The sequence below is a fragment of the Rhinolophus sinicus genome, chromosome 14, assembly GCF_057876585.1.
Source record: "Rhinolophus sinicus isolate RSI-liver-muscle chromosome 14, RSI-T2T, whole genome shotgun sequence".
Classification (NCBI taxonomy): Eukaryota; Metazoa; Chordata; class Mammalia; order Chiroptera; family Rhinolophidae; genus Rhinolophus; species Rhinolophus sinicus.
The window spans coordinates 179,103,460-179,127,317 of NC_142514.1; the positions used below are offsets into that span (position 1 = coordinate 179,103,460).

The 23,858-nt window shown below is 49.6% G+C and overlaps 1 protein-coding gene across 1 annotated transcript; it reads left to right on the forward strand.

The window, feature by feature from the left end:
• The first annotated feature begins 13,497 nt into the window (after positions 1 to 13,497).
• LOC109459505 (membrane-spanning 4-domains subfamily A member 15) lies at positions 13,498 to 22,392 on the forward strand. The gene is made up of 6 exons (XM_019754006.3): positions 13,498 to 14,739; positions 16,622 to 16,744; positions 19,053 to 19,109; positions 19,812 to 19,904; positions 20,259 to 20,372; positions 21,376 to 22,392. The coding sequence occupies exons 1-6, from the start codon at positions 14,515 to 14,517 to the stop codon at positions 21,490 to 21,492; spliced, it is 729 nt and encodes a 242-aa protein (XP_019609565.3). The 5' UTR covers positions 13,498 to 14,514; the 3' UTR covers positions 21,493 to 22,392.
• Positions 22,393 to 23,858: the final 1,466 nt, after the last annotated feature.

Genomic DNA, 23,858 nt, shown 5'->3' on the forward strand with positions numbered 1-23,858 from the left:
AAAACACTGTCTGCTGTTCTGCTCCAGCTTCTCCTACACCCGCTCCTCTTTCTCCACTCGTGCCTCAAGCATGGCTCCCCGTGGCACTGCCCTTGGCCCTCTTCCCAGCTTGTGTACTCCAGCCTGTCTCCTGGTGGCTTGAGATTCGAATCTCAAGTGAGATTGTGAGATTCAAATGATCTAACTGGTGCACAAAAGCACTGCTCAGCGTACACACCGCTTTCCAATCTGGCCCTGCATCCCAGGACTCATCGTCGTCTAATTTGGTGTTTCTTATGAAAGGGACCACTCTAGTTCCTGCTCGATATGCCTACCTCCATCTTCTCCACCTGGCAAGTTCAAAGGCCACTTCCACGAGGAAATTGTCTTTGTTTCCTACAGCCAGAAGCATCCAAGTGAAAAGCAGGCCTGTGGTGGGAGCAAGGAAGGAGGCACACAGTGTGACCTAGCAGTAATGACATTCAGAGTTTAACTTTGAGGAGTTTTTCTTACCTTGACTGAAAAAAATTCTGATTTTTGTATTGTAGCTAAAATAGAACTGTGACTTTATGTTTCACAGTAGCTAATTCACACTTGCAGCATTTAAAGCTCCCCCCAACCCCCCTAAGAACTTTGGGACATTCCATTGCGAAAGTCTCTTCAGTCTTTGGAAGGTGCAATTATGACATCAGGAGGTATGTCACGTCTAGGAAAGGCATGTGCGCCCCAGGACCCACCCACCCCCACCCCAGTGCCAGGCTACGGCTCACACCACCCTGACTTTTCCTTCCCAGGACTCTCACTGCCCACAGTTTGTACCATTCGTATGGATTCAGTCTTCCTGGGTGCGCACACTGTCTTCAACAGCTCCAAGCTCTCCTGCCGGGCTCTGGATAAGGCTCAGCACAAAACAGCTGTTCACTGACTATTTCCTAGAATGAAAAGTGTCCTCTTACTTCCGGGAAAGAATCCCTTACATATCCATTCACTCAGTCGTTGAGCCATATGAAGTGCTGATTGCACGCCAGGTGCTGGATATACAGTGGTGAATGAAGCAGACCTATTTCCCATGCTCCGGGGGATGAGATGCCAGCATGTGACACAGGCAAGTCACATGATCAGTTAAGCGGTAGAAAGTGATGGGGAAAACTAACAGATGCTCATACAGACGTTATTGGGGAAGGGAAAAAGGGGCAGAGTTTCTGAATGGAAGGCCTCTCTAAAGAGGAAAGAAGTTAACTAACCACACAGGAAGTGCAGTAAAAACCTTTCCAGGAGGAGAGAACAACCTGTACTCAGAGTGTTCAGGGAACTGAAAAGAACTCCAGTGCAGATGGAACACAGTGACGCAGACGGAGAATGAGTCAAAAAGAAACCAGAAAAGCCAGGAGTGGCCACATGAAGAATTCGGGTTTGATTCCAGGGCTAAAAGCCATTGGATGGCTTTAAACAGGAGAGTGATGTCGTCAGGTTTACAAGTGTGAAAGATCATTTATTCATTCTTCCTGCCTTATAGTCCAGGACAGGGGCTGGCAAACTAAAGCCTTTGGGCCAAATCTAGTCACCATCTGTTTTTGTAAACAAAGTTTTATTGGAACACAGCCACGCCCACTCGTTTTGTCCCTGGCTTTTTTGTGCTACAACAGCAGCGGTCAGCAGTGTGACAGAGACTGTACAACAGTAGAGAATGTAAATACTAACAGTAGAGACAAAGAGGCAGGTTTAGACATGGTTCAGAGGTGACATCTCTAGCGCTCATGGACTGTGTGGGGTAGCAGAGGAAGGCAGCAAACTGAGGCAGATGTCAAGGTTTATGATTCAAGTAATGGAGTGACCAGCCACTTACTGACATGGGGAAAGCTGCAGTAGAAAAAGACTTGGGGAGAAAAACAAGATTTCAGCTCTATTGCCCTCAAGAACTTCTAGGAGCACAGAATCTCAGAGGTGGCCCAGCACTTACACATAACCTCTATTTGATGCTTGAATATCCTTTATAATTGCCCACTGGATTTATAATATCTCATCACCTGGGAGCCTGTAAGACATGCAAATTCTTTGACCCCACCCCAGACCTACTTAATTAGAAACTCCAAGGGTGGGGTCCAGCAATTCGTGTTTTAACAAACCTGCCAGGTGGTTCTGATGCTCACTCAAGTTTGAAAACCTATGCTCAGCAGTATCACCTCAAATGAGTCTTCCTTCTATTTTGAGCACCTCAGGTGCTGTTGTATATTATGATGGTGTCTCCAAAGGCAGCCTACGTCATCCTCAGATAGCTCTACTGAGACGCTCTTCCAAAGAATGAACCAAGTCTAAGTGGAAATCCAAATAGGACACACCCCAAGTGATCACCTGGGAGATAAAAAATGACCCTTCCCCCTTCAGAATTGAGTGACCTGAGTACCAGAAAGGACTCAGTCCCAGCACATCCATTTCCTGTCAGAGCCTCTCATAGGCCCTGGTCCTTAACCTTCCCTTTGGTCACTCTCTCACCTTCTGACCCAGGTGAGGCTATTTATTGTCAAGTACACATTTTATGTTTCATAAAGTTAAATCGCCAACCAGGCATCAATAGAAAGAGGCTGTACAGATGCAGAGGGCAATGAAAGCAAGAGCAGCCAGGTTGGACTTCACCCAGAGAAGAGACCAATAAACCTATCCTCCTGGGCTCTCCCCCACCCCCAGGCCAGTCCAAAGGCTGCCAAAAGTCATCCTGCCATCAAGGAATGCCTCCCACCCTTCACTACTGAACACCGAACAGGAGATGTAGGTGCTCAGTAAATATCTGTTGAATGGACTCAATCTTCTGGGGGGAAAAAAAGAAATTTACATTAATTGAGTCCTTCATATCTACCAAGTTGTTCTGCTCAATACTCTTCCATCTGCATTATCTCATTTCATATTCAAACAATGCAAAGTGGTATTACGTTTGTCTTAAGAACAAGAAATATGAAAACTCTGGGGCTCAGAAAGTTGACGTGATTTACCCGAGTCCATGCCACTAGTAATTAGTGGACCTGGATTTGAATCCCCTGCCTCCAAATCCCATGCTCTTTGAGTACTTCATCCTGTCATGTCTGCAGTGCTGGCCCCAGGACAGACAGAAAGCAGGTGACGATGACAATGATGATAAAATAAAAGTCCTTTATGTCCTAGAATCATAGTGTTCCAAGCTACTTGCTCATTGTGGCGTGAGTTGGCTGTGACTCACCCACCCTCTCTCGCCCTTGACAATCAGAGGTTTCCCCTGGTGATGAAACGATAAACATATGACCATGAATAAGGGAAGGGCTCTGTTCACAGAAATAGAGCTTGACAGGCAATTAAAAAGGGTAGAGTAAATAAGTGTCAACAGTGGTGCACCCATTAGTCTCTGATGGGGCTGGGTTACAGCTTTCAGCGAATATTACTCAACAAAACACAAACCAACAGGAAGTAAACCAGATGGAAACATACAATCAGGCCATAAAGAGCATTTTCTCCTACAACCATCAGCCCTACACAAATAGGAAAAAGGGAAAACACAAATAGGGCAGAGGCAGGCAGGGGAAAGGAGAACAGAAAAATGCTTGTGAAAGTCACCCTCTGCGACCTCCTTTTTCTCTGAGTATAAGGAAACTAGTCCTCCTCTCAAACAATACAGAGTGGCATTATCTATGTTTTAAGAATTTACAGGAGCGTAGAATTTCAGAGGTGGCCAAGAACTTAAAGATAACCTCCATTTGGTGCTTGAATATCCTCTAATAATTGCTCCCGAATTTATGATATCCCATCGCCTGGGAGCAATGACCCCTGCTTCCCGCCCCCCCAATCTCAATCACTTATTCCCATGATCACACCTTTACCTGGTCGTTTTCAAAACAGCACCCCCTCCCCAACCTCAGTTTCAACGCCCATCTCTCCAACTTCCACCTCCTATCTTTCTAGCTCACCCCCCCAAATCCTGTAGTTCTCAACTCCAACAGGACCTACAGCCCATCAATCTCCCACCTTTTCACTGACTGCTACAGCCTTCCCCCCATTACTCATCCTCGACTCCATGACTTATCATTACAATCACTCTCAACTCCCTTGACCCCCTCTCACCTCAGTGTACTGTCTGCCAGAATCCCAACCCTGGTTTAACTCAACCAAATGTCCTGAAATAACTGTCTAGCAGTTGTTTTTCATTTCCCTAGTCTATACTCTCTCCCAACCTCTAGACAACTATTTCATATCTCATCCCCTTTCTGCAAACCCCAATACCTGCTCCCCAATTCTCTTTCTCACATAACGAGCTTGCTTCCTGCTTCCCTAAGGAATTGGATGCATACGGAAGACTGATATTTCTGTACCCATAGCGTCCCACCAGTTACTGCAGAGGAAGTTTTCAGGCTCCTTCCACCTGGCAGCAGACTCCACCCCTCTCCTCTACTCACCCTTTCCCACGTCATAGCTTTTCACAACCCACTGAATTATTCCCAGCAGCACCCAAACATGTTGTCATTCCTCCCTTTTGAAAAAGGAAACCCTCTTCTAACCCCAGAACCCCCTAGAGATGCCACCCTATTTCTCTATTCCCCTTTGCAGAAAAGATCTCCTCAGAACAATTTTTGCTTGCTGTCTCCAATTCCTCTCTTCCCAGCCCTCTTTAACTCTGCCTAGTCAGGCTTTTCTACCTGTTCACTAAAACCACTATTGTCAAAGTCCCAAAGGCTCCACCTTGCTAAATCCATTAGCAGGTTCTCGGTCCTCAGCTCACTTGATTTATCAGCAGTATTAATTCACTTGGTCCTGTCCTTCCCCTTTAAACCTCTCTGCACTTGTGGCGAGGGACCCACATTCACAAAACCTTCTGTGTTTTCCCTTACTTGGCCATCTGCTCCTCCTCAGAATCCTTCTCTTCTCCCTGACCTGCCACATATTGGAATTTCCCAGGACTCAGTCCTTGGGTCTCCTCTCTTTAGCTCTACTCACTCCCTCGTGGATGTTATCCAGTCTCCTGGCTTTAAGTCCCAATTTCACGTTGATGACTATATCTTGGTATAAATGCCACAGGTTTTTCCCTTGGGAAATTTTCTTTAGGCGATTCATCTGTGTTGCAAACAGCTGTAGTTCATTCATTTTCACGAATGCATAGTATCCAATATACAAATACACTACAATTTATTTGTTTATTCATTTTCCTGTTGAGGGACATTTAGGTTGTCTCCAGGTTTGTGTAATACAAACTATGTCACTGTGACCATGCTTGTGCGTGCCTCCTGGGAATGGTTCTGGGTATGTCCTGAGATGGTGCCCCACAGCCAGGTGTGGCGCGAGGAGACCGGACCTCCTGTTCAGATGCCTCTGACTGCAAGGAGACTTCCGCCGGGACTCCTCTGAGGGTGAAAGGAGATGGTGCCATTTGGTTGAAATAAAATTCAACCAACACTTGATTAATACTCAAATTCCAGTCCTTGGACCAGCAGCATCACCTGGGAGCTTGTAAGAAATGCAGAATCTTTCCTATTGAATCTGCATTTTAACAAGATCTCCAGGGTGTTTGTGTATACATTCAAGTTTGAGAAGTGCTACTTTAGATTATTATTAAGGGTGGAATGGCTGGGTATGATGTTTGAACTAAATTCAGCCTTGCTAGGTAGAGTCAATCTGCCCTCCAAACAAGTCATAACAATCAACATTTCCACCAGCAGTAAGAGTTCCAATGCCCCACAACCCCTCTCAAACCTATTATCCAACTTTGAAAGTACTGCCATTCTGGCAGATATCACACCATCCATCACTGTGATTTGATTTTTCATCTCTGATTACCAATGAATAGAGCATCTTTTCATGTGTTCATTAGCCATTCAGTTTTCTATCAAATGCCAGTTCATTTCTTTCGCCTGTTTTTTTGTTGGTTGCTTGTCTTTTTCTATTTGATTCTTTGGGATTCTTTGTATATTCTGCATGTTCCCCCTTTGTTAGTTATGTGTTGCAAATATCTTCTTCCAACTTTTTGGCTTCTCTTTTTACTTTCTTTATGGTAGTTTTTGATGAAGATCTTAATTTTAATGTGGTCTAATTTGTCAAAATTTTTATGGTTCATACTTTTTGTATTCTGCTTAAGAAATATTTTCCTACCCAAGGTCATAAAGAGATTCTTCTATATTTTCTTCTAATATTTTAGAAGTTTTCCTTTTACATTTAAATCCTTAGTCAATTTTATTTTTTCTCCGTGGATAATCAATTGTTCCAGCATCATTTACTTATCAGTCCGTCCTTTCTCCACTCACATGTCAGATATCTGTACACATGTGGGTCTGCTTCTGGGATTTCTAATCTGTTCCAGGTGTCTCCTTGTCTGCTCTTCACTGACACATTACACTGTATTAATTACTATTGTTTTACAGTAAATCTTGATACAGGTTTCCCCCACTTTTCAAAAGTTCGCTTTCTGCCCCTTCACTTTTACAAAAGACCTACATTCGTACCTGCTTTTGCGAACCGAAAGAAATCCAAAGAGAACTTTTGCTTTTACAATAAAAGGCAAAAAACAAAGATAGCAGTCAGTATTTGTTTTGCAATGAGCCTTACAGAGGCAGCGCTCACCAGAGCGGTGAGAGTGGGCCCCCAAGCTCCTTGTCCGGGAACCACACTCAGCATCCAGCATCAAGCCCCACAGCTTTGAATTGTGTCTGTGAGCACCTGTGCTTTATCTCGATTTATTTTGCATCTGTTAGCAAGCTGCGTCCTAAAGTAATTGCTTCTTCGCTTTTCACAATTTCAGCTCATGAAAGGTTTCGTAGAAGTGCTATGCTTTCAGATAGTGGGAGAAACCTGTATCTAGAACTTCCCTGAATTCCCTCTTTTCAGGAAAGGATGTCTTAACTAATATTAACTTTTGATCATCCATCTAAATTTCATATTCCATGAAAAACTCTGTTGAGGTTTTGATTTTACTTACTCTTACTCGATAGATCAATTTAGGAAGAACTCACATCTCTTTCTATTGAGCTTTCTGATGTGGCTACCACTCTATTCACTAAGGTCAACTGTAATATCTTTCCATAAGGTTTAACCAACTTCTCCATAAAATGTTATATCTTTCCTTAGATGTTTTTTCCTAAATGTCTTTTATTTTCCTTGTTTACATAGATATCATTTTTCTTGTGTAAATAAATTTTAAAGTTACGTTTTCAAACTGCTCATTCCTGGTGTGTGGATATGCAACTGCCTTTTGCATTTTGATCTTATATCTAGTTAAGTTGATAAACTTTCTCATTAGTTCTAGTGATTTGCATGTAGGAATTTTTAGAATTTCTGTGCAGACTATCATATCATCTACTAATAATGACAGTCTCTTCCTTTTCAATCCTCCTATGTTTTCATTTCTTTTCCATGTCTTATCATCCTGGCTAGTACCTCCTTCCTGCATTCTTAGATTTCAGCTACATTTTAGGTTTTAGTTCCTGAACTAAACCATCTGGAACTAGGTTATAATTTTCAAGATTTCAGATTAGCCAGTTCAAAGCCTCCCTCCAAATTTACAAGGCTTAGTCACAATAAATGTCTTCCGAGCACTTCAGTATTTACAAGTATTTCCCAGACAGCATCTCAATGATCCTTACAAAAAACAGTGTAAAGGTAGGAACTATTACAGTGGCTATTTTACAGAAGAGGAAACGGAAGTATTTAAACGGTAGTTCAGAGAGATCATCTGGCTAGAAAGCCTGGGAGCTGTCCCTGGGCCGGAGTGACTTTCTAGATGTCCCCCTTCCCCCCGCCAGCGGTATTATTCTTTCTGAGCTGGAAAGGGCCTCTGTGGCATGTATCTCCAGCACTGTCATGAGATCATCAGACATGTCAAAGAATTTCCTTAATCCATTGTGTGTGTTTCTTTTTAACTTGGCATTTTTGAAATTTATTTGACACACCTGAATTGATTGTTGCATACTGAGTTGATTAAAAATTAAATGGAAAAGATGTCAAATACCCTGCCCTCGAAAGATTTACATGTAAAAGACTAAATTCACAGTAAGAAAAATTCAGATTCAGTCAATATAATCTGCTTTTCCCTAACTACAAATTTAGAGTTTTCCACTTTGCCCTTGAAACGTAGCACAGGGTTTGCGGGATCTTAGGGTAGCTTATCGCTCTGATGACTTTGTTCCAGGCTTGTTTTCCTTCCGCACAAGTGACAGGAACAGCTGCCCCTTAGATCAACATAGATTAAACATAAACAAGTCCCATCTGTGAAGAATGTGGTCACAGCTGGAAAGCTGAGGGCCGCTTTCAGGAGGTGATGTTATAACCATGGCAGCCTTTGGGGAGGGCAATTACCCATCATGCTCCTGTCCTCTGAAAGTCCCACGGAGCCTTCCCAGCAAGCCCTAAATCTGCCCTTGGGGCTCCAACCCTCCTGCCTTATAGCCTCCCCAGTGGTAAAGGAAGTGACTTCCTTTGGGGGTTAACTTCAAGAGTGCTAGCAACGCCCCGTCCTCCCATTTGTAATTCCCACCTTTGTTCTCCCCTTCGATCTGCATGACCCACTTGTAGGTCCAGAGGATGGGGATTGTTATCTCACACCCATTTGCCTGATGAAAAGACTGAGGTTCAGAGAGGTTAGGTGAGATGACACATCCTCATAGCAGGAAGCATTGGAAGAAAGAGGACAGAAGCAGGAGAGGCTTCCTGAAGTCTCAGCCAGAACTGGAACATGGCCACTTTTGCCACATGCTATTGGCAAAGGAAGTCCCAAGACAGCCCAGATTCAAGAGTTTGGGAAACAGATTCCGGCTGTAGCTGCAAGAGGTGTGGATACATGGAGGGGGTCGAAACCAGGGCCATTTTTGCAATCAACCTGCTACACTGTTCAGCTGAGAGCTAGCCCAGGCCATTCCTAAGCATCTCCCACACCACCCTGTGCCCACAGATCCTGGGTCATCTCCCCGACTTTGCACAGAGGACTCAGGGGCTACTTTGATGAGAAACTGAATCCAGAGACTGGCGCACAAATTCTCTGTGCATATGCCACTTGAGTACCACTCTGTGTGCATACACACACACTCACACATGCTCAGATACTCAAACACACATACACACATACACAGTCCCATGTTCACACCCCCATACATGCACGCAATATACCCACATTCACATACAGTCACACATTTACACACTTACACGTGCTCACATGCTCACACTCACGTGCATGCACACTCACGCATGCTCATATGTGTTCACACACATGTGCCCTCTCACTGACACACCCTCACACACGTGTTCTCACACTCACTCACATTCATGCGCACACTCACTCTGCCCCTGCCCTGGGACCGCTGTGGACCGACCACCTGGCCTTTCTTATCTATCGTCGGACAAGTTCGTGGGGAAGAAAGTCAGGCCGCCTCCTGATTACACTGAGTTTCCCTCCTCAGCCGCAGGAAGGTGACAGCCAAGGTGGATCCCGCTCCCAGCGCTGAAACAAACAGTGAGACCCCAGCAGGCCGCCAGCTTCCCTGGGCCTCAGTTTCCCATTCTGTAGATTAAAGTAAGGAACTAGACCCTCTCACAGGGCTTGTGGCTGGAGGCCAATGATCCCAGCAGCAGCTTCCTCTGCTCCTCTGTGGGGTCAGTGGGTGGAGGCCTAGAGCAGGAGGGACTTGGGAAGTTCCCAGAGGCAGCAGCTCACAGCAGAGCAGAGTCCCAAGCCCCACGCGAATAGCAAGGTTTTCACATGAAAATGTGTGAAGTCAGGAGAGGCAGCTGCGGGAGCGCAGAGGAGCAAGGAGCAAGCGGCAGGTGCAGCAGCGGTGAGTACCCACGGCCCTTCCAGGAGCAGTGGCCCAGGCCACCAGGCCCTGCGCCCAAACAGGGGAAACGGGGCAGGGGCGCATCAGGTCCTAGTCAAGGCGAGAGGGAGAGACTGGGGGCAGAAGAGGTTGCGACCCGTGGGACTTACCCAGCCTGGCACCAAGAGGGCCAGGACAGCTCCCAGGGCCATCTGAACTACTGGCCTCCCACTGACAGGGACCCACCAGCTAAGGACCCTGAAGGGGTGAGGGGGTGGTAAAAGAGGGTTGTCTCTCCTCCAACCCAGTCACTGAGATGATTCAGGCATCCCCTGGAGACCTTGGGGCCCTAACCACCCTCCCAGGGAAGTGGAGTCTTCCTCTCCACCTACTCCCCCCGCCTCAGGTGTGCCGCCAACCCAGACGCAGGTGCCCCACCGTTTCCCTTCTCCAAGGGAAAGAGAAGGACCTAGCAGGAATTCTGAACTGGAAACGGGCATAGGGACCGTTATTTCACCCATCATTTATAGATGGGAATACGGAGGCCCAGCAAGGGGGGAAGGGGCTATCCCACCCCCAGTCAGTGGGAGGTGGGCAGCAGAGCTGAATGAAGCCCTGCTGAGGGGCTGGGTGACATGCACGATCCAATTTAGTGAGTGTCCGCATGGGGAGGCCTGCCCCCTCCTGTCATGTGTTTGCATCTGTTGGCATCTTTTCCAGGCCAGGGAAGCAGGTCTGGGCAGTCCTGGAAGGCTGGGATTGGAGGAGCTGGGATGGTCTGCCAGCCCACTGCCACAGAGTCAGATTTAGATAGGAACAAATTCCTGCCTGCTGACAATGTGGTAGGGCCAGAAGGTATGGCGTCCTAGAAAGCCTAGAGCACCTCTTCCCCCACACCAACATCAAAGCCACCCATTTGACAGATGGGGAAACTGAGACCCAGAGAAGTTAAGCAACTTGCCTGAGGTCATGCAGCTGATTGAGCTCGCAGAGTGGTGGGGTGGAGTCTTCCCAGGCTAACCCCAGGGCCTATGACCTCAACCACTAAGCACAGCTGCCTCCTCCCAGACGTGCAGATGTGCAGCCCCTTCCTAGATGTGTTCCTGTGCTTTTCATCCAAGACACGCTCAGAGCCTTTCTCCTCCAGCTGGTAACACCTCCCCACGCTGCTCCAACTGTGAATGACCACAGCTGCTTCTGGCTGCCTGTGAATAAAGATGATGCCCAGAGGCTCACAGGACCACACAGCCTATGACTCTGGGTGGCCTGTGACAGGGCTCTGCCTGGCCAAAGGCAGTGAGGTTCATGAGTTAGCGCAGGACCCGGTGACCTCGGATCAGCTGAGGGAAGCCCGTGGAGTCAGCATCCTGGGCTGCAGCCCCTGTGTCCCAACTGTGTGGCCCCTGGATCAGAGGGGCCACAGGGAGCTAGGGAACAGCAGGGAGTCAGGGGACCAAGGTTTGCATCCGGCTCTATCCCTTATCTTGACCTTGTGACCCTGGGCAAGTCACCTTGCTCATCTTCAAGCTGACAGGTACTGAGCCGTCTGTCCCGGATGGAGTGGGCTGAGCCGTTGTGTCTCCGCCTGCCCAACAGGGTCCTAGACTAAAACTCCCAGGAAGAGCGAGTTCACCTCACCTGAAGTTCTAGAGGAGGGGATTTCAGGGACCCACCAGGACCATCCCCCTGCCCCATCTTACAGATGGGAAAACTGAGGCTCATGGAGAATAAGTGATTGGCCCGAGATCACACACCTCACTGAACGACTCTGAGCTCAATTTCCTCATCGGCAAAAGGGGAAGAATACTAATACCTACCTCCTACGGTTGTTAGCAACAGTAGAAGCTAAGAGGCAATGAAGGCCTCCTGCGTGCCAGGCACTGGTGGGCACTAGGTGGGCATTGAAAACTCCTTTAAACTTACAGAGACTATGCCGTGGTGAAATTAGGGCAGCTCCGTGGCTTTTCTGGCTGCTCTTGCCGAATGACACCTACCTCACAGGGCTGTTGTAAGGATATATGGTCTCATACAGATAACAACACTCTGTCGACTGTAAAAAGCAGGGCCATCCAGCCATTGATAACCTGCCCTATTGTGGGTGTCTGGGTATTTTCTGTGTCTCTGCTACAGACAGCTGTTCCTCTGGTGGGTACCTTATAAGCTCCTGGAGGCAGAGGACTATGAGTTTTCCTCTTTTTCACCTGCCTGTCTCTGGCACACATGTATTAGTGTTTAGGGTTGTCCCTGGCTGATTGGTTAGTAAGGAATAAAGTGTTCTCTTTCTGGTGGCATATAGCTGGGGTCAGGGTCCAGGTGGCCTCTGGAACAAAGGGGTGGTCCCTGGCCTGAGAGTACAGAGATGCTGGTGGTGGCTGCTGGGGTGGGGGGTTGTAGAAAGAAGAGATAAAGAGTCTCAGAAATTATGTGACACTTTCTTGCCCGGGATTGCCACTTAACCCACCTTATCAGCAGAGAGCCTATTTTTATAGGTGTTTTCTCTTCTCCTGAGGAGGGCAAGGTCTCAGCTCATGTCTCACCACCTCCCTGGGAGCGATGTTGTTAATTACACAAGTGCTCCCTTCCCGGGCTGTTCAGGCCCATTAGCCTGTTGGGGGGGGGGGGTCAGTCCAGCCATGGCGCCCGCCTTTGCGGCCCCAGAGAATGTTCACAGACACGCCCCAAACCACCACGAGTCTCAGGCAGTTCTCACCCATCCCTGGTGAAATGACAACTATACAGGTAAAAGAGTGAGGTTTTCGCCCAATTAAATTTGTTCTGCATAAAGCTTTTGTCCTTCTACTCTCAAAGTATGTCCTTCTTCCCTCTCTGGTGTTAAATATTCCTTCTAGATGATGGTGAGAACATGGATGATGTCTTTACATGAACTTACTCAAGAAAGTGGAAAGTGGGCAGACTCATTCAGTCCCCATTTGTTTCTAATTTACTGCTCTGTGAACGCTGAGCATTTTAGAACTACTGCTCCAAGGAGCAAAGTACAAGCCTTGGTCTCACTCTGACAAAGGCAGGATTCAGACCCAGGAGTGGATGAACTCCATAAAGTCAACTATCCTACTGAGAGATGGGAGTCCAGGGCCTACCCCAGTTCTTTCACTGAGGTGCTGTGTGACCATGGGAGACACCCTCACCCTCTCTGAACCTCTGTTTCCTCATCTCTAAGCACAGCTAATTATCTATGCCTGTGTCTCCCTGAGAATGAGATGTGGGCTTAAGTGATCATTATTCGCACCCCAAGAAGCAAATACCCGTGGGGTAGGTGGGTCCTCTTCAGCCCAGACTCCATCGTTCTACCGCCTCACTCTCTCATCCCATTTTCTTGGACTGTCAGACCAGGCCATCTTCAGCACTGTCCTCAGCAAGTGTCTACTCTCCCCCAATATGTCGGGCAGGGAAGGAAGCAGCTGATGGGTGAGGAAGGGGAACAAGATGGAGGAGAGAAAGAGGAAAGCAAAGGAACGTGGGGTGAGGGAGGTGAGAGAGGAGAAGCAGTCACTCTGAGGACCCCTGATTTAGGTCCATGTCCCCCTTGAAGATACCCCTGAGTTCCAGGCTCAAATCATTTCTCCCTCCCTCCACCGACCTCTCTCTCCTAGCAGTGGCCCTGCTCTACCTTGGGACCTTGGGTGAGGACAGGAAGGACATCTGGTCTTAATTCCTTATATCCCCAGCCCCTATGGTTGGTGCTCATAGTAAATATTCAATCATTTATTGGACTGAATTGCAAACCTCTTGCTTCTCCTACTAGACACGAGGCTCCTTGAATGCAGGGACTCTGTGTTTGATCCATAATTGTATACATTCTCCAAAGGAGGGCTTTTATCAGGTTTGTGTGTTATTTAATCTAATTCACACCAAGTCCTATGCGATTGGTACCAGTGTTATCATCCCTACTTTACAGGGAAGGAAACTGAAGCAAGCGGTGGGGGCCATCTTGTCCCATGTCGCGCAGTAACTGGGGGGGGGGGGGGGGTCGGGGGGGAGGAGGGTGCGGGGAAGCAGGCCAGGATTCAAATGCTGGCTTCTATTTCCAGATCTGTGTGCTGAATCAGTTAATGCCAATGAGAAGTATGCTTTTAATTTCACTGTATACTCTGGCAGATTCCTCACTCTGCTGTTTCCTAGTAAACTCATCTCCTGACAGCTGGGTGGTTTTCCCCAAAGTGTTTGCTCAGGCCCGCCACACATACATCAAGTTTCCGTAACCCATAATCCATGTATATCTTGGCTACATTAATGGCGAATGCTTCGGTGGCCAAAGAGAAAGCCTCCCACAGCAGGAAATTCCCCAGGGAATTATTTACACAAACTCCTTAGCCAGGACCGAGGGTCAGGAAACGGCCGCGAGTTCTGGTCGGATGAGGAGATGCACGCCACCTCAGCTCTGCCTGCCTCGCACTGGCTGTGTGTTCTTCAGCAAGTCACCTGCCCTCTCTGGGGAAAGGAGGGGGTTTAAATGCATGCTCTCCTTAAGGTCCTTTCCGTGTAACACAGCAGAGATTAAGAAGGTGGCTTCTCGGGTGAGTGAGACCAGAATTCAAGGCTCGGCCTTGCCTCACTCAGAGGCCCTGGACCTAGGATAGCCCTTCTCTGAGTGAACCTCCTCCATTGACGATCAGAGATTTTGGTGCCATCCTAAGGGGGCTGCAATAAGGGGAGTTGGCAGCATATTGTTTATCAACTAAACAGTTCTATGCAAATATGCAACCATCATCACTCTCACTGATATCTCCCGAGCCTTTGTCTCCCAGGGTCTCTGAGCACGATGTCCACAGCTCCCACCAGCAATGGGGTGTTTGTCGTCATCCCGCCCAGCAATGCCAGTGGCCTCCGCCCTCCTCCAGCCATTCTGCCCACCTCCATGTGCCAGCCTCCTGGAATTATGCAGTTTGAGGAGCCACCACTGAGGGCTCAGACGCCAAGGGCCACCCAGGCGCCCGACCTGCAGCCCGTGGAGACCTTTCTGACGGGAGAGCCCAAAGCTTTAGGGGTAAGAACAGCCCCTCCAGATGACCTGAGGCAGGTGCTGGGCCGGGAGGGAGCACCCCAGCACTGAATATTCGTGCACACCTTGGAGAGGAGGCAGAGAGTCAATAAATAGTGAGGACTTGAGGATTCAGCTGTGCTCCAGACAGCAACCCTTCTCCAGTGGAGCTCACAGAGATAAACCAGTAAAGTGATGACCGAGATAGGGTCATGGGGTTAAAATGGTGGGGGCAGGAGGGGAAACACTAGAGAGGCATCTCTGGGAAGAGGGCATTTAAGCTAAAACCGAGCTGTTGAGCTGAAGCCAGCCAAGGGAAGACTGGGGGCAAGAGCTCCCCAAAAAGAGGGAACAGCAAGTGGCATACTGTACCTTGGGATGACCTGACTGTCAGGTTCTACTTTCAACCCCACTGCTCCATTGCATCCAGGAGCTTTGGTTTGAACATGCTGAAATGTAGGATTCTACACTAACGGCTGCACCAAGTCCACTGGTGCCTGAAGGGACTAGAGACCATGAACAGAGACACGGTCGTCAGTGGCTGGAATCCTGAAACCTCGGGGTTGACCCTAGGAATCCATGACCTCCAAAGGAATTTGACGACACAAATACAAATTGCTGAAGAACATAGAAGTGGAAACCATAAACAGATGTCAAGGACTGTCACCCAGTGAGGAGAACGCTGGCTTTAGAGTTAGCTGGCCTGCCACTGCCCAGCTGGGACACTTTGGGCAAGTTACTGAGCATCTCCGAGCCTCAGCTTCCCCATCTCCAAAATCAGGATAGGAATAATACCTACCTCATCACGGTAGGGCTCAATGACATAATGCCTGTAAAACACTGCTTAGAGTAGACAGGCATTCGGTAAGTGGCAGCTGGTGTTTCATGAGGAGTAATCGCCAGAGCAGTGATGCTCTAGTGGCAGGAGAAGGACCTGCAGAGAAGGAGAGCAGTGGTGGCTGCTGGGACACCGTGCTCCATAAGGAGGCTGAAAAGACGAAAGACATGCAGCCAAAGAGAAAAGTCAAGGGCTCATGCCGGTAAATATCCAGATTCTTGGCACTCATGTTAGAAAGACAGATATATATTCCACATGATTCTAGTGAGTCACAGTCAGAACTGCCCATATGTGGACCACGCTGGTTTGGAAGGTGCTGAGCACCTCGTCACTGAGGGCGCCGTTTAGAAGTCAGGGGCTGGAAAGTGTTCCTGGATTAAGCAGAAGTTGAATTCAGGGGCCTCCACATTTCCACTCAGTTCTAGAAGTCAATTGTTAGTGAAAAATTTAGGAAGACATGTGATAGAAGTTACTAGAATCCCACATGTCCCCATCTTTGGGGAAATCATCCCATTTCTGGGAATGGGTCAATAGGGTGCTAATAAACCACCTCTTTAAAAAAAAAAAAAATCCAGACTTCAGCTGGGTAGGGTTAGCTCCAACCCACAGCTGGACGGAGCAATGAGAGCCACCGAAATGAGAAATATGCTCAAGGAGATATTCAGTGCAGGCTGTAAGGGGATGAGGAAGGAAAAGGTGAGGCATTTGGCTTAGGGATGCAGTGTCACTGAAATGCCAGCAAGGAAAACCAGGGACAACACACAGTGATGCTTGAGAGCCATGGGTCAGAGCACAAAGCAGGATGTAAAGCTGTAGAGACATGGAAACAAGCAAGCTGGATCCCGTAGGCTGTGGGGAAACTGCCTTTCCTGCTTAACACTGTCCTTTATGGTTGTTATAATGGTATCTCCTTAAAAGAGCAGAATCAGGGTTTGTTTCTCAGTTGCTAACAGTTGGCTGGGAGAGCAGGGCCCTCCCTGCACGCTCTCCTCCGGGGCCGGCAGGGGGCGGTGTGGAGCCCCCGGCTGAGCAGCCTCCCGCTTCCCGCAGACGGTCCAGATCCTCATCGGCCTCATCCACCTGGGCTTCGGCAGCGTGCTGCTCATGGTCCGCCGCGGCCGCGTGGGGATGCTCTTCATCGAAAGCGGCGTCCCCTTCTGGGGTGGAGCCTGCGTGAGTGCGGGGCCATCTGGGGGGCTGTGCTGAGGTGCACCTCTTTCCCCTGTGCCCACCCCCCACCACATTCTCCTGGGCACAGCCGCCCCTAGGTGGAGGCCTGAGCCTACATCTACCTCCTAACCACAGACCCTAATCCTAAAACGGAGCCAGACTCCACTCCTATGTACGCAAGGCTCCCAGCAAAGAGCCTGGCATAGAGAAGGTTCCCAAAAAGGATGGATGGAGGACGCTAAGCACCCGTTTTACCTGGATCCTGCGCTTCACCCCTAACCCCGTCCTGCAGACACCTGCCAGCTCCTCTGGTGGGTCCCAGCCCCCTGGGAGTCTGACCGGTCCTGAAGCCCCTGAGCCCATTCCTCTGCTCGGACCCTGGTCAGCTTGACCAGCCAGCCCTGCTGGAGAGTCAGGGACGGTGTCGTTATCACCTCCAGCCTGAAGAGAGCATTTCAGCGTTTGCACCGCCCTGTCCACACCCGGGCCTCCCGACCCCCAGGAGAACACAGGCTCTGCGGTCAGGCCAGTGGGGTGTCCCACCGAGTCCCTTAGGCAAGGGCTCAGGCTCAGGCCTCAGCCTCCTCACCTTAAAATCGGGTCCATAGTTCTGGCTCTGCCTCCCCCAGAGTTTGAGGAGATGAAGGATGTGGGAGCCAATTATCAAGCCTTGATTCGGCACCAAATAGTGACTGTCATTTGCAACGATTTCCCCTTTAGAGAGAGTCAGAGACTTGCATGAGAGGGCCCTCCCTGGAGTGAGTGAGGCTTTCTGAAGCCAGGGCACAGTGACTTCCTGTCCCCGGCTGCCTCCAGCAAGAGCTCAAAACCCTCAAAAGTGGGGGTCAGAGAGGCAAAAGCAAGTGACACGCAGAGCAGAATGGTCACCTGGCCATGCTCTGGGGACAGGCTGTGGCCCACAGGAAGTGGGGGCAAATGTCAGCTAATGGGAGAATCTAAGGGGGAAACCGCAACAGGGAGAAACGAAGGTGTCATTTTCTTCTCCGAGCTCCCTCCTGCCAAGCTGTATCACAAAATACGCCCCAGTAAAGATTTCAAAATTGGTGAGGGGTATAAGTGACAAATGTCTAACTATTACATTGTTTTGTATACCTGAAACTAATCAAAAACCCTGATTTTCAATCATAAAAGCCCTCAGGGTCAGGAGACCCAGGCAGGATGTGTGTGAGCCCCAATATTTAATCATTCAGTTGGATCTTCACGTAGTTGACCTCCAGGGGCCCCTGAAGGTATACATGTATTGTGCACGTTTTTCTAGAGAGGGCTCATAGCTTTTGCAAGATGCTCCAAGGAGTCCTTAGCTGAAAAAGTCCCAAAAGCCCAGGAAGGAAGGATAACTTGGTACAGAAGGAGGGAGACGATGTAGCTGGGATGCGGTTCCGGTGGGTCTCCTTCTATTTGATGGGCAGGTCACTGCCTCTCGCTGGGGCTCAGCTTCTTTGTCTATGAAACACCATGTCTGTCTCCAGCCCTGAGAGCTGGACTCTAAATCCAGTTTCCATCTTCACATCTCCTCTTAATGTCAAAGAGGCAATATCTCAAAATTAAACTCTTGATTCTCCCTATTTTTCCACACCCTCTCCTCAGCTCGGCGAATGGCACCTCCATCCCTCCATCCCAAGTCATCCTAGACTCTTCTCTTTTCCCACTCCCTGTCCAGCCCACCAGCAGGTGCCGTCAGCTCACCCTCCCAAGCAGAGCCTGCAATTGTCTTTGTGTCACCACCTCCACTGTCCCCACCCTGGTCCACACCATCTGGACAGTTGTAGTGGCTCCTTCCTGGTCCTCTCATTTGCAGTTTAGCACAGAGAGGCCTTCCCTGACCACCCAACCTCAGGTGATGCCCCGCCCCCCAGTGGTTTCTTATGTCACGACAGCTCCTGTCATGACTACCACCCGTACTTCTTGGTTGTTTACTTGCTAAGTGTCATTCTTCCCCAATTAGAATAGAAGCCCCGTGAGAGCAGGGGTTTGCCTGGTCTTACTCAGCTCTGCTTTGTCTTTGGCACATACCTGCTGTTTCATGAGTGAATGTTTAAAGGAACACTGCCTTCTCTATGAGGCTCTGACGATATGATATCAATGAAAACAAGCTATGGCTAGTACCCTGGACAGGGGCCCCTAACCAGGGGACACGCTTGCAGAGAGAGCCCAAGGAGGCAGAGAAAGTGGCAGCCTAGAGGCTACTTCCCTGTCCCAAGTACCCACAGCTTCGACAGAGCCCAGGCACAGTGTGCCCTGCCCAGTGTCGCAGCCAAAGCCTCACCAGGGTCCCCTCTCCCCCACTCAGTTCATCATCTCTGGGTCCCTGTCAGTGGCAGCCGAGAAGAGCCACACCAGCTGCCTGGTAAGTCTGATTGGGGACCTGGGATGAGGGTAGAGCCACGAGGATTCCACTCCACTAGGACCCCAAACTCATTCAGCTCCTTCAACAAGCATTTCCTGGGGGGCTGCTGAGTGCCAGGCATGGGACAGCATCCAGACAGTCCCTGCCCTACACTGGGGAGAGGAGGAGCCAAGACATACTTTCAAAATACACAGCAAAGCAGGAAGTGAGGGTCTGCAGGCAAAGTGCTCATGGTTGTTGAGAAAAAGGGAAGATGCAAGAAGGCCTCCTGGAAGAGGAAGGGGCTGAGCGGGGCACTGGGGGGTGGGAAGGGTGAGTAACACTGAAGGAAAAGCATGAGACCTCAAGGAGGGGCCATGGGCAGGGCTGCTGCAGAAACAAATGGAAGGGAAGAAATCAGATGGAGCGATGCGCTAGGTCCATCTCACCAAGGAAGGTTCTGGTGCCTTCTGCAGGCAACGGGGAGGCAACTGAGCTCTTGGACAGGAGACTGCTGAGCAGGGCCATTCTCCCATGGTCCAGGGGGAGGCTAGAAAGAAAGGGGGGGGGTCAAGAAGAACTCAAATCAGTGGGGCCACTGCCCCTGGCCATGGGAAGGCTGGGTTGGGAGGCTTGGGACGGGGAGAGCTGTTGCCTTTTGTCCTCTCTCCTCCTTTCCGCTTCCCTCTGCTCCTTTCCCTCCTGTCTCTGTCCATCCTGCAGGTGAGGAGCAGTCTGGGGACGAACATTCTCAGTGCCACGGCAGCCTTTGCTGGGACAGCCATTCTGCTCATGGATTTTGGTGTCACTAACTGGGTGTGTTTTCAGACACCCCCAGCAGTGGGGAGATGTGGAGAATGGTAGAGCCATATCAGGGGCCAGGTGAAGCAAGCGTTTGCAGCACCAGGCGGCCAGGGCCCTGGGCACGAGCAGTGCCTGCCAGTCCCAAGAGACTGCATGAGCACATGGACCCCCAGCATGGGTTTGGGGAGAACAGAGAGACAGCCTGGTGGAGTGAGGGGAGGGCACAGGATGGGCAGCAGGAGGACTGGTCCCCGTGCAGCTCTGCCACCAATGGCTGTGTGACTGGGCACGTTATTCTCGCTCTGGTCCCCCTTCTCGATTCTAGAATCCTCGGCTTGCCTTGACTGTGGGTTTTTTGGTCCCCAGGATGTGGGCAGGGGCTATCTGGCTGTGCTTACCATCTTCACCATCCTGGAGTTCTTTATCGCAGTCATTGCTACCCACTTCGCATGCCAGGCCACCCGCGCTCAAGCCAACACGGTGAGTATGTGCACGCCAACCTGGGCCTCTGAGGAAGGCTGGAGCTGGGGAGGGTCCCTGTTTCCAGCCCCTCCTGCTTCCCTCTGGGAAGCAGTCTAGGGGACTGTGCTGCACTGAGCTCCCCACCCATAAATCTGAGGACCCAAAGAAATCTCTGCTGAAAGATGGAACTATTTTCCTCATGGCCACAGAGGGGTGCCAGCACCAATGGACCCGCTGCTCTGTCAGCCTTGACCCTGAGCAGTCAAGGCCCTGGGCACAGGGGATGAGGCGGGGTTTTGAACACAGATGAGTAGAAGCCTCTAGAAGTTAGTTCGTGGGCCATGGAAGAGACAAGAGCCATCAGACAAGACAGCACGACAGGTGAGAATTGAGCTTAGTTTCCCAAACACTGGAGAATCGCGAAGCCAGAAAGGTAGTGAAGGAGGGCATTCGCGGCAGGAGAACCAGTCGGAGTAAAGGCTGAATTGCGAGAGAAAATGCAGGCCACCGTGTGGGGGGCGTGGCTTTGCGCAGAATGGAAGGTGAGACTATTGACGTCTTTGAGCAGAGACAGATATGTCCAAAGGGAAGGGTGAGTAGAGCAGGGCCCAGGGAAATCAATGAAGAGGGTTTGTCCAATGCAGGGGGGTGGAGGGTTCAGAGAGGTGGGCGCTGGAGGCAGGCAAGCAACAGGAAGCCAGTGCTACTGTTATTTATGGAAGGCTTGAATCAGTGAAAGGCCGATCAGAGAGAAAGAGCTTCAGCTTCTAGAGATATGGGACTCATATCTGTTTTGTTCACCGTTGTACTCCCCACACCTGGGTTATGGTTGGCCCCAGTAAATATTTTTTGAAATTTTAATTGAACGGATGACAGTTCTGAGCCGCCCTATTCAGACTTGCAGATTAGTAGGGTGTTCTCAGAATACCCACAAGGGGGCACTATTGCAACACCTCCCTGCAGGGAGAGCGCCCTCTAGAATTGTCATTGGATTTTTTTTTTGATTTTTTTTTTTTTGCAGCCTGTGATTTTCCTGCCAAACGCCTTCAGCACAGACTTCGACATCCCCAGCCCCACAGCCTCCCCACCCCCTGCCTATGACAATGTGGCATATGTGCCCAAAGAGTCGTCAGAGTAGTTGGTCACACCGGCCTGTTAGAGTCCAGCTTTTCCCCTCTGGGCTCATCCTCTCCGGACCCCAACTTCGTTCATCTAGGGTAGTCCCACTCCCACACCCTGCCAGTCTTCATAAATGTGACACCTGAGTGAAGTCTTCCCTGATGATGTCTATCTCACACATTTCCCACAGTGATTTCTTTCCTCAGGGTGAGCGTCTCTCGGCAATTTGGACACGCGCCATCAGCCTTCCAGAAATGGCCCCCTGTGAGGCTATGCGTTTCTCTCTGCTCACTGGGGAAATCCTCACTGGGAGACAGGTTCAGGCCTGGGGAAGATCATTAAGCTCAGACAGCCCAGGAGGGAATGCTGAGCCCCAGCAGCAGAGGCCGCACAGCCAGCAGTGGCCTGACCTCAGGTCTCCAGGCCCCAGGACCAGCTCTGTCCTTGTAATCTGCTACCATGTCATTAGGCCTCAGTTTTCACACCTGAAAGCATTGAACCAAATGCCATAGCACGCCCTCCCAGCTCCCCTGGGCTCCCTGAAGTCCTGGTCTGAGTCAGGCACTGTCCCCCAGCTGCTCTGGAAACACTCGTTTCCTTATCTGTAAAATGGAGTTGATATTGACCCTGGCCCTGCCCCCTCCCAGGGCTGGGGAGGTTACAAGGAGGGCTGAAGCCAGCCCACTGTACCCCATCAGCATCCACAGGTGCACAGAGATGGCGGCCCCTCCCCAAAAGGCTCAAGACCTCCCCGTGCCTTTTAGTGCCCCCTCTTGCTCCCCCAGCCTGAGGAGCAAGGCTGCCCCTAAAGATTACAATGACTATGCTGGATCTGGGGCCACGGAGACACCTCCATCTGGTATCAGAGGCTCATCTCATCCACACCACAGGGGGAAATAAACAGTGTGACTTACGTTTTAAGCTGGTCTCATCGCAATGACTTTTCAATTTCAAGAGTTTCTAAGGGTTGTCCTGTATTTATCAGAAGACCTGGGTTATTGTCCCACTGTCACAGCAAAGGAATATCTCTGGGTTCTGGGTTCTGGGTTCTGTGTGTGTGATCCTTACACTTGTTCTGTCCCCACCTAAGCCCAAATAAGCAGGCATTTGTATCCCCACTCTACAACTGAGGACATGGAAGCTTGAAGAGGTTAAATCAAGTGCCCAAGGCCACCAAGCTAATAAGAGGCAATGCTGGGATTTGAACGCAGCTCCATCTGAGGTCAGAGTCCGTGCTCTTACTACATGGCTCTCCAGAGTCCAAACACAAGTGCTCCCCACAAACCTCTTTCCCTTCCTCCTGTTTCTTCATCCCAAAGACTGGGACAGGGCTGCATTCCTCAGCACCCCAACTTCTTCCTTCTTCATCTAACACTCCTGCTTCTACTTCAAAACCCTATTTTAACGTTGCTTCTTCTGTGAGGTCTTCCCAAAGGAGGGGTAGTCAGCTAGGTGGCTACGTGCCATTCAGCACAGGGGTGGGGCAAGCAAGGCCACATTTAAGGAGGCGCTCTCTCCCAGAGCTGTGTACATGCAGAGCTGGGGTAGGGGTTATAAAAAGCTTTGGCTTTCAGAGGAGACTTGAGGACATAGAGCTGAGAACTTACGACCATCAAGTATAGAGTTGGAGGAAACATGTTGGCAGATTTGAGACCAGTTTTTCTCATAGAGGAGAACAGAGACATTTTTGAACAAGGGGGAGAAGTCTGGAGAGACAGAGGGAGGAAAGGAGAAAAAAGAGGAAGAAAGGGCTTAGCCTCAGTTCACTGGGGATTATCATCTCTGTCCCCGGTTGACTGAGTCCCTCAGGGAGTGGGGGAGCCACAACCACAGATCAAGTAGGAGGAATTACAGAGCTGGCTGCTTTTTCACATCCCAGGCTGTCATCTGGACAGACTGCAAGGCCCTTGCAGATGTCCCATGTCTAGACAGCATGGAGCCAGGATGTGGAGCTGAGATGGCTGAGGGCCGTGCCTGGTGACACGACATGGAGTCCTACTCTCCCGTAGGGGTATAAGTAAAATCACCAGAAAGCTTTCTGTGTCCCCAAGAGGGAGTACAAAAGACTGAGAGGGCCGATGTGCAATGTGGATTGTATGAGACTGTAGCTTTATAACAAAGAAGAGTAGAGACAGCGGCCACCAGTAAGAGACCAGCAAGGACAGACCACGGCTTGAGGATTGGAAGGCACAGAAGCGATCACATTATCCTTACTCGGCAAAATTAAGTTTTCTACCACTGAGAGGAGATGGGAGCTAGAGAAGTAATTACCATGAAGAAGAATTCTGAAAACTACAAAACATTACTAAGAGACATTAATGAAGATCTAAATAAATGAAGAGATATACTATTTTCATGGATTAGAAACTTCAAAATTTTGTTAAA

Coding starts and splice junctions, on each gene's coding strand:
- LOC109459505 (XM_019754006.3), top strand. CDS start 14,515: ATGTCCACAGCTCCCACCAGCAATGGGGTGTTTGTCGTCATCCCGCCC. Junction 14,740..16,621: donor GAGAGCCCAAAGCTTTAGGG/GTAAGAACAGCC, acceptor CGCTTCCCGCAG/ACGGTCCAGATCCTCATCGG. Junction 16,745..19,052: donor CCTTCTGGGGTGGAGCCTGC/GTGAGTGCGGGG, acceptor TCCCCCACTCAG/TTCATCATCTCTGGGTCCCT.